This window comes from Solea solea, chromosome 7 (genome assembly GCF_958295425.1).
Source record: "Solea solea chromosome 7, fSolSol10.1, whole genome shotgun sequence".
NCBI classification, from domain to species: Eukaryota; Metazoa; Chordata; class Actinopteri; order Pleuronectiformes; family Soleidae; genus Solea; species Solea solea.
Window position 1 is genome coordinate 21,109,157 of NC_081140.1, and position 11,165 is coordinate 21,120,321.

The window sequence follows — 11,165 nt, forward strand, 5'->3', positions numbered from 1 at the left end:
TGCATATCTGCATATCTGTATGTCTGTTTCCTTGTGTTATACGTTATACTTTATGAGTGTATAATCACTTCATTTTGTAGCGTCAGAATAAGCCTTTCATATGTACTTTAGGCAAAGGCTTTGCTTTATAGAGGCTGCCATATTTTCATGCCATGTTTTATATATATATATATATATATATATATACATATGTATGTATAGGCCCTCTTTTTATTACTTTGAAATTCCTCACCGGATGCACATTGACACCTCCCCTCAGTTGGGGGCAGACGCTGATCACTCCTCACTTTCTCCGCACACAGGCTTCACAGTCAGTCAGTATTAACCCGCCGTTAAGAGGTTTACCTGCCTCGGAGCACACTTCTGTGTCTGTCGTTGGACTTTAAAACAATCGTGATTTTGTTTCCCATGAGGAATAACTGATGAGACACGCTTCACGCTGAAGGTAAATGTCACTGAGTCAAATGTGTTAATTAGTTTCGTACTGTAGGTGTAACTGTGGTCTGTCAGTGGTCAGTCGCTGGCCGCTGTTTACTTGTTGAATTGAACTATTGTTTTCCATGTTCATTGTCGATAACAAAAAGAGGAGAAACTGTCCAGTGCAACATTTCATTTGTCAACAGCGTGTGAGTGACACTCCCTTTGATTTCAGTGTGTGTGTGTGTGTGTGTGTGTGTGTTTTAAGGGTGCCTAAATATTGTGGAGTGAAAAATCAGAATATACTTTACAGCCTACATATTTTATTCAGACATAGTTCACTCCGCAAATGTAATCACAAAGTTTTTACAACATTTGATCATGTTTTATTGTGACACATGAGACTCCTGCTCTCATCTAAGAAGATTATTTCACTACACAGTTTATTTACAGCAGTAAAATCTCACCCACTCTTTTTTTTATGTTGATCTTATTCACAAACTGATTACAGAAGTAGTCAGATGTGGTATGATGATGTTTCTGTGTGTGAAATCCCCCCCGTCATAAAAAAGTGGAGAGATCTTACACAATGTTATCACATCCAGTGACTAAGACTGGAGGTTACTGCTACCTGTAGCCACTGATCCAGGAATAAGCTCCTCTCTGTTGCCAGAGACAGAGGTCACAACCTGTTGGTGGGGAGACTGTGTCACTTGATTGTGTTTTTGAAAAGCCTTGGTTTAATGTTTCTTTAAAAAAAAAGCTAAACCACAAGCTTCTCCAGGTTCAAGTTCAGTGATGGGTCAGTCATGACCACAGCTAAATGTATTCATATCATACAGGTTGAAACATAAGTGCTGTGCTGTATCTGTGTTTTTCTGCTGCTCCTCAGTCTTGAGCAGGACAGTGGTGACTTCAGAGGCTGCAGTTACATAACACACGGAGGAAGAGAGAGGGAGTTCACTCCTGTTGTTAAGCTTTTCTCTTCATCTCAGTTGCTTCATGCGTTGATCACTTTTTTTGTTTTCAGATAGTCGCTTATATTCTTCTGCTGCTCTCTATTCTATTTAGTGAAAATGTTTTCACCACGTGAGAGAGGAATCAGTGCTGCAGCTGCACACCACCTCACTAAAATGAAAACAAACGTATTCAATACTTACTGATAGTTGACGGTTTTATTTAGAATTTTGGACAAAAGTGAACTGGAGAACCTTAACTTTAACAACTCTGTACAGGAAAATGTTGTCATCACTTAAACTTAATCCTAGTAGACTCAAGCTTAGGTAGAAAGCCTGGGAGGAAAACAGCCATATCAGTGACCGGACAAAGACAGTTTTACTTTTATAGTCTAAGCACATTAATTAGCAGATCAGCAAATGGCTTTCCACCCCCTGCTGTGCGCATTTACGCACGAATCAGGAGTCTGGCAGTGACAATGGAAGGAGCAGAGTCCTCGTGAGTTCAGGCGTGTTCGTTTGTGCGTGTTTGTCCTAAATGATGACAGGACTCACGAGTGGCTCACTAGTTTTCTGTCCTGCTTTAGTGGAAACAGGCAGCAAATGGAGCCTGAGAGCAGAAACAGATGTCAGATCAGCCTCCACTGCGGCTGATTGCATCATCAACAGTGTCCCAAATTCCTGCTTCCAGGAAAGGTGATGCACAGAGTAAAGAAAAACGTCAACTCTGATGACTATTTCCTCCCCTAAAGCCACAACAGTCATTTATGTTAACTGATTAAAAAGTGTCAACGTTGTGTTTGTTCACCACTTCTTCTTTTTGAGGGTTTGACTTTGTTTTAGGGTTAAAGGTCGATCACATTTAGGTTAATGTTATGAGCTATACTGATTGTGTGTGTGTGCTTATTGTGTATATGTGTGTATCAACATATATAGTTTCTATATTTCAATATTCAGTTGTAAATTACTTATTTCTCTAATTAACAGACTCGGCTCATACTAACAAAACCAAATTATTTCAATCGGACTCAGCTCTGATCACGTGACTCTTTTCTCAGTGATGAAATTAACTCTCATTAAACCCAGATGAAGTGTGTGGCTCGTTGTCACCAATTCAGCCTTCACAGATGAATGTCTTAATGTTGTTGAAGCTTCAAAGTAAATTGAAAATGTTTGCCCTGCAGCTCAGAGGGAATGTTTACTGCTTTAGCAGAAACTGGGTTAATGGTTAAAATATGAAACCATTCTGTAGCTGTGTATTCATGAAAGACTGGGATGTTTGGAGCTGCAAGTAGATGATCAAGACAGCCTCCAACTAAATAAACAGATTATAAAGACATTTCTTTTAATCATTTATTCATTTTTCAGATTCAGAATGCTGTGAAAGCATTTCCAACAAGCGCAACAATTATCAGCTGTTCTGATCTCTGATCATACAAACCAGAGTATTTGTCCCACAAAGTTTATACTTGTTTTTATTATATATTGATTTTCACCACAACTCCACCAGTGTTTTGTGAAACAGAGAAGCGAAAAATACATATAAAGGCAGAAAATCCAAGACCTTCAAAAGCTGAAGGTAGATTATATCAACATTATTTTCATGGTAATTGCTTGATATAAACAGCACAAAAGAAACACACGTTTTCCTTATTTGGACAAACTATACTCTAAAGGAGCAGCTGAGCAGGTCTTTGACCCACATCTCCACCTTTCCTCTGAGTGAAAGACAAAAACTCATCAATCTGAAATAAGTGCTTCAACTGTCACGTCAGCACATAAATATCTCCACCCGTCTGAAGCAGTTCTGACTGCTTTAGTTCTACACTGTGTGTTTATGTGTGTTTGTTCTGTTGTGGTTACGCTGCTGTCACATTTCACTGTCTGTCTCTGTTATTTTTTTTTGTGGGCTTTAATTGATCCAACAGTGCACGTCCTCCCTTCATTAAACATGAATGTTCGCTAAGATTCATTTAATCCACTTTGTTGCATGCTGCATAAATATAGTCGCTATTGTTTTGCTTTGTGTAAAAATGAGGGCTGACAAAGTCATGTCTTATTTTTTATGACACGGTGGCTTAAGGCTAGACTAGTCTAAATTCGACTAGACTGTGTGAGATCTCCTTTATAAATGTGTGGTTTGGATGGAGAAAATCTTGTTTCTCTCTCATCAGTTCCTGTGGCTTATTGTAAAGGGTGAAAGAAAAATACAGATAAAAAGCCAGAGAGGAACATGGTGTGGACATTTATAGAAATATTTCACAATAGGGCAGCCACACTCGATTACTCGATTTATTAGTCATTAAACTATGCAAGTTTTTTTGTTTTTTTGTTGTGTCATTTTCAGTTTTTTTTGCTTTTCTATGGCAGTTAATAAAAAGGTTTTTTTTAAGGGTGTTGTCATTATGAGGTTTGGAAAACCAGTGATCATTTTATGAACCAAAAAATAAGCAGCTGTGAAAATAATCACTAGACTTTTTTAGTCTTTACCAAAGTGGTGTGTCAACTGACCAATACTAATATTCCTACAGCTATAGGAAAAACAGTATCAGTAGATGGACAGTATTTCACCAGCAGTCATTTCTATTTCATATTATGGTCAGTAAACAGAGGTGCGTGGTGTTAATGTCAGAGAGTCAGACGTGTTTAATTACAGACAGATGTGTTGATATCTGATCACACATGAGTTTGTCATCACTGAGCTGATTACATGGACACAAATGTCTCTGTAGTAAAGCTTTACATGCACCACTGTTGAAGGACAACTCTTCACCAGATGGGTAATACTGCAGTGTTTAAGATTTAAATACAGCTGAATGACTGTGGTTATATCTGATTGAACTTTGACATTTAAATATTTGACGTAAAAAAATGGTCTAAATGTCTTTTTGCCTGTAGACCTCAGAGTCCACTATTGTGGCTCAGTCATTTTGCCTGAAAAGCATCAAAGGTACCTTAAAAGTAAATAAAAGTAAACCTTAAAACAATTTATTACTGTGGCCCAGTGATGACTCTTAAATTACAGCCTCTCTTTGTCATTTGTTTGAAACCAGCAGATTCTTATTTCAGTAAACTACCTTTTTATTGCCAAAGCGTATATCAGTCATATAGCTTGGATGAAAGAAGTCTTAATTTGTTGCATTCATAATGATTTATGTTGTGCTCCTAAATGTTGTGCTTGTGCCCCCAGTGAAAAACATTAGTATGGAGCCTTGAAAATATTATTATGTGATGCTTCTATGTTTGTATGTGCAATTTAGACTTAAACACATTTAACCTCAATGTCAGCAATCAGACCGAAGATGTTTAATCTACGTTTGTGTCCTCATAGCAAAATTTAAAAGGGAAAAAGAAAACACAGGAACTAGACACTCCTGAAACTGTGGAGTTCATGCTGAAATGAAAAGTCTCCACCTAAAGTGAAATATTGCTCTGGTTCACCACAACAGCATCTGTTGTTGTCCTCAATCTCACACAAACTTCAACTGGTGCGTTTGGTCACAGAACATACTCACACAGGTTTTTAGATGAGTTGGAGCAGAAGAAGATTAAAATATTATTAACAGCCTTATACTGTATTTTCCCTCAGCCTCACTTGTTCATCTGTGTGAAGCTCCTGTGTGTAGTAATTGAAGTGTGAACCTTGTGTGAACCTTCACAGAATGGTTTCAGATGCCATCATGCTGATGCTGTGATGGAGAAAAGTCTATTTTGGCTGAAAACTCTTCTATGATTTTATTATTATTATTACCATAGATGGATTTTAATAGTAATGATGCTGCAAAACTCCTCAACAACCCAACTCACTGTGAGTGATGAGAATAAATAAGGCTTTTAAATGTATAACATGCTTAGTTTCAGACAATCCACACATTCCTCAGTTCATCTCTTTAGTGACCACTAAGAGGAACCACGAGATCCATAATATACGCTCTGTTTCTCTCCATTTTTAACAACAGTGACACTTCATCTCCACAGCAAACATTCATCAAATCACAAGATCTGAGAAGCAAAAGTAAAACAAATTTCCTTCCTTTTGACTTTTAAAGACAAAGTGCGGCTTTCTAAAATTTGATTTTTGTTTAAGATTTTTAAGTCCTCGTCATAAAGTCAGCTTTTTTTTTTTATCAGTTCTGTCAAAGTAAAGGTTTCCTCCTTAAAATGGTCAAAATCACTTTCCGTAACAATGTGATTTTGAACATATAACATTGCCCATCTTTATGTTTTAAAGAGGTAAATACCAGAGGCACATTTACAATGGTGATGGGATCACAAGATCACAGAGGCTTCAGGCGTAGCCCGCATCTCATCCCATAATTCACAGCATTTGTCTCAAGAAAGAGACTTTAGAGATTCTTTCTCAGTGATAAGAGGCCGACACATGAGACGAGGACGCAGACTCATGAGGCCTGAAAGCTTTTAAAACCAACAATTTCTGTGCAGTAATTTGTGTCTCCACTAAATGCACTGAGAGGTCTTTGGGAATGTGTGGCCAATGTTTCTGGACTGATTCACTGACTGAGTCAATGTAAAAGCAGCCTCAACACCCACTCCAGTCACATTTTCACACAGTTTGGGGCAGGCAGCCCCCTCTTAGCAAACACTCAGGATTCTTGGAGTGTTTTCCATCATATGTCCTCCGGCTCACTGAAAAAAGGGTTGTAAATCTCCTCTTGCCTTCACTCCTCTCCCCTGAGCTTCTTCCTCCTCCCTTCCCCTTTGCCCCTTCCATCTCCCCCTGCTTTTCCTCCATCTCATCAACATTTTTTTTTCTCTTCACAGATGTCCAATGTTTTGATGTCACATTCCTGACGTTTTTTGGAGAATTCAGAAGACGACAGCAGACAGATCACACGCTTTATCCCTTCTTCCGTTTTTGTCTGCAGACAACTGGAGAGACTGTGAGGAGGCCCCAGTGTTTGCTTGGATATGGCTTTTCTGTAAGAAAAAGACACAGGTCAGGCCCTTGCTTCCCTCACCCCAGCCCGAGTCACATGTCAGTGTGAGGCATAACCCCCTGGGTTGCTATCACTACACTGACCGACCTAAATACTTGTATACTCACTTGGAGAAGCAATATAGACTGGATCACTCAGTTGGACGTGAAAAAGAGCTTCACTCTGTGTTTGCTGCTTGTGAAATAACTCCCGCTGGGTTTATTAACCCTGAGAAACTGACAGCTCCACAAAACTGCAGAGGTGCTTGTTTAGTTTGGAGTGGACCTGAGAAGCCTGTAAGAGAAGGACACGCTTTTCTCTGGACAGACTGATTCAACTCACAACGTTTCAGGAGCAAAATGCCAGCAAAGGCTCCAATATACTTAAAAACTACGACTCCCAAGAAGGGAAAGAAGCTGAAGCTCCGTGACATCCTCTCAAGTGACATGATCAGCCCACCGCTAGGCGACGTACGTCACAGTGCTCATGTGGGTCCTGAAGGGGAGGGCGACATGTTTGGAGATGTGGGTTTCCTCCAGGGGAAGATGGACATGCTGCCATCCCAGAGCCGGACACAAAATGGCAGTGTACGCTCACACAGTATGGAGACACACCTGGATGACGGCTTCACTGCAAAACAGGACTCACACAACTACGCTTACAATGGTTACCACTATCAGCACTCCTCTGCCGGCCTGCTGAAGAACACCATCTCCATGCCTGTGTTCATCGCCCACGAACAGGCACCCCCCAAACCTCCTCGCCTCCACCTGGACGACCCCTCCCCTCCCTTCCCGCCTCCTCAACAAAACCACCTTCAGCATCGTCAGCAGTTGACAGAGACAAGTTACAAACAGACCAACAGCTATGATCACACAGAAAACCACACCGAGCATCACCCCAATCTGTCGCTATGTGAGAATGGCGTGGTGGGTCGTTTGGCATCAGAGCCCTGCCATGACATCTCCCTCTCACCTGCCCTTCGCAGGCTTGTCCCCTCGTCTGGCTCCTTCTCAGAGGTTTCCTCTGAGGACTCCATGTCAGAAACCTGTGGGCCCATGGACGTTCGTCGAGGCCTCAGTCTGGACTCTGACGTCGGCCTTAGCAACGAGGATCTGAGGAGTGAACGCAGTGAGTCTCCCTGTGCTGCCTTTCATCCAGCCGCTCTCACAACATCACCTGGTGTGTCACGGTCAGAATCTATGATGGGGTTGGACCTGGATCTGGGTCCTTCCATCCTGGAGGACGTACTCGGAATCATGGACCGCTACAAGACAATGGACAACCGCTGTGAGCTGTGAAAGGAAAGCTTTGTTATGTGATATACAGATATTTTTTTTATATATGTTTTAATATATCGTTAATAACTTTGTGTAGAGTTCTAAGAAGGACAAGAAGGTCTGAGGAGGAATTGAAGATGTAGGGTGGAGGAAATGTCTTCTTCCAAAAGAGTGACAGCTGAGTTGTAAGGTAATGAAAGACTTGGAGAGCTGAAAGGAACATGGACATTATTGTTAAGTGCTGGTACGTTTCTGCCCGACATGACAGCGACCAAGGCAACAGGCTGGTCCTCAAGAGCCTTTATCATGATCTCATAAACTGTCAAAGTGTAGGAAAACAATGAGCTGAACTTCAGTTGCCTCTGGGAGCACATTCCCCTTCTCTCTGGACAAAACACCAGCCTCTGTCCACATATGTGTTGTCCACCATTCTGACTTAGAGAATGAGTCGGATGTAAATGTCTTAACTGACCCATGAAATTAGGATAGATTACGAGTGGCGATCAATATTAAAGAGCAGCAGGACTCTCTTGTCTGTGGTGAAAACTGCAGCTAATAACAAGTGCATTTTTAAAACTTCAAATTTGTGTTTCTGCAACAGAACTCATATTACATGTGCTCAGTCATGTTAAGCTGTATTACAAACATAAATAAATTATGCTGTAAGTCATAGTATGTCTTCATGCATTATTGGCTGCTAAACATTTCTCTCTTGCAACAAAAAAGACTTCAGTTTTACTGTAATCCCTCAAGGCCACATATAATGTGGGGAACCACTCATTTCACTGTCTTTGTGGATCAACTGAAGATATCCAATTCAATTTATTTATGAATTACATAAATTCATCAGTAAATCAGTAGTGAAATTAAGTATATAAGCTCATAAAAAAGCAGCTCTTTCTTCTTTTTTTTAAAGGGACACAGAGAAGGTTTATGCTTTAGTTGAACTAATAAATTGTTTTACGTATAAGAAAAGTGCTGCTTTGTTGGTCAATTTCAGATTTTGGCTCTTTGAAAATACACATCACTCATCCATGATGTGGCTCACTGTCAGCCTCCCAAGCATTCACTGTCTGCATTATCACAGTAGCCTATTAATCAAATGTCATTTATGCTGTATGTATACATCACTGTACATGTATGAATAAAAGGTTCTTATAAAAATGCTTTGGGTTCATGGACAATTCTTCACACTCAAAAATAAACAGAGGAGCTGTGCAATAAATAAAATAAAAGGTTTTTTGTTGTGTTTTAATGACACACTAGGGCGAGGCAAGATAGCCAAACAAATATCACTATGAAATGTTTTCAAATGTCACAAAACTAAAGAATAAATTTTGGTGTTGAGTGAATGTTGAAGAAATGAATTAATTTTGCTTTTAAATTAAAAAACATTTTGCACATGGTATGTGTCATACATCAAAGTGTGTCATTGCAATTTATAAACACAGAAACGCACACATCCATGCGTCTAAGTATCAAAATGGTGCTGCTCAAAAAGTGTTTGAGAAAATAAAGCTTTTCCAAACACCAAAGCCCAGAGAAGTCATTGTCATTCCTGTCATGGCTCTGTGGGCAGAAATGAGGCCTCATATATATAAGAAATTGTGTATTATTCCCACCCAAATTTACCAAGGGTGCACACGTGGCACAGATCCATGCCATGTGATCACTAAGGGTTAAAGTATTAAAGTATTGAAAAACAGCACCTAGAGCTTGTAAACATGTTCTGAACTCCTTAGGATGGTGTCAAATGAAAACTTGAATGGTTCTCATGAGTATACATTTACAAATGTCCATTGGGCAGACACATTTGCTTTGTTTTGTTTGCCAAGTCCATTTGTTCTGCTCTCACAATGAGAGAGGCTCTGTGGTGCAATGGACAGCGCTTTGGACTTCTAGCAATAATACTCAGAGAGTGATTCAAAGGTTGTAGGTTTGGGTTCCACCAGAGTTGTAGTTTATGCCTTGTAAATGAAAAATGTAGATCGTTTAAATTCCCAGACAGTTAAGGGCTGAACAAGATGCTATCCTGTGCCTGGTTTGTGTGTTCACTACTGATGTCTAAAAAGGATGGGTTAAATGCAGAGGTATGTATGCAAATAAAAACTAATTCTAAACAATTAGAATTGATCACTCAAATGATCTGGAAGGAATAATTTGACATTAAATCACATTACTAAACTACTGACTGTAAGAAAACTGATTTACATTTTGTTAAGAGTTAAGCCCCTTAGCTTGGGTCTGGGTCTGTGTAAGTTAGCTTGTATGTGGGTGGGACCACTTTAAAACAGTTTCTAATTGATCTGAATTGTTAAACATGAGCGTCCGAGTCATATACAATCGCCTTTATGATTATATTGTTTTATTTTTTTGTCAACGTATTTTGTACAAATATGTAACGGAAGTTGAATACTGTCTGCATTACCAGTGCCTTTACTAACTCAATTTGTCGTGAAGTGGTGATTGACTGTAGCTGTAATCGATCATGTTTACTGCCCTCTGGTGGCCACAATGTAAAACTGCAAAAATATTGAATTAGAAAAACTAACGTTAAAAATATATTTGTTACTACCGGTTAACCCTTTCAAAATATGTGACTATAGTTGTACTTAACGCAATGAATTGCCGTCATTACTACAGTAATCCATCACGGTAGTGCCGAGGCGTCCGACTGGGACAGCATTTTGTCGAGTAAAAAGACAGGAAACTACCAGTTAATAATTTCAAAATGAATTACCGGAAGTCATATTGTAGTGTATTGTCTGCATTACCGCTGTTTTACTAACTCATTCTGTGTATTGTATGTCGTGTGTTTTCACTGCTCTCTTGTGGCCATAATATGGGACTGCAAAATGTTCAGTTAGTAAAACTAACCTTAAAAGAATACAGAATAATACCGGTCATTCATTTCAAAATAAATAACCGAAAGTTTCACTGTAAGTGTAATCTTCATTATCGCCAACTTGTTGTGGAGCGCGGCAAGTAGTAACGATAGAGCAGAGACTATTTACTGCCCTCTTGTGGCCATAATGTAGAACTGCAGTAGTTTGTATTAGTAAAACTAGCGTCAACGAAGACATAGTACTGCTCTACACTTCCGACATACCCTTTCAAAATATGTACACGGAAGTCGTTTTGGATTGTGTATTAACGTAAACTTCACAAATATACTACGTTGTAGTTCTATATTATGACCACTAGATGGCAGTAAACAGTCGAGACCCCATCCACAAGCCACCACATCCGTCCCCTTCCCTCTGTTCCGGTTAATCCTTTCAAAATAACAGTACAATGGTTAGCGTAGGTTCGATTTTCTCACATATTACAAAGCTAAGGCAAATAGCTTTAGCACTTTAGTCAAACCTGTTCTATTAATTTGACTGGGTAGTGCAGGATGTTTGTGTGTTTTTTAAAATTATTATTATTGTGTGTACCGGTACCACAATGTGTTCTTATTTTACCTTTACTTTTTTAACTGTTGTTTATTTATTCATTTATTCGTTCAAGTTTATCATTCAGCCTGTGGAGGGCGCTACTTGCCTTTGAGCCTCCATCGACAGAGAAGTAGAAGT

The 11,165-nt window shown here is 39.5% G+C and overlaps 1 protein-coding gene across 1 annotated transcript; it reads left to right on the forward strand.

The window, feature by feature from the left end:
• Positions 1 to 276: 276 nt before the first annotated feature.
• zgc:154093 (uncharacterized protein LOC777623 homolog) lies at positions 277 to 8,756 on the forward strand. Its single transcript, XM_058635014.1, has 2 exons — positions 277 to 445; positions 6,156 to 8,756. Exon 2 carries the CDS (start codon positions 6,670 to 6,672, stop codon positions 7,609 to 7,611), a length of 942 nt encoding a protein of 313 aa, XP_058490997.1. The 5' UTR covers positions 277 to 445; positions 6,156 to 6,669; the 3' UTR covers positions 7,612 to 8,756.
• The last annotated feature ends 2,409 nt before the right edge of the window (positions 8,757 to 11,165 follow it).

What these genes read in the sequence shown, in the direction of transcription:
- zgc:154093 (XM_058635014.1), top strand. Translation starts at nt 6,670, where the DNA reads ATGCCAGCAAAGGCTCCAATATACTTAAAAACTACGACTCCCAAGAAG.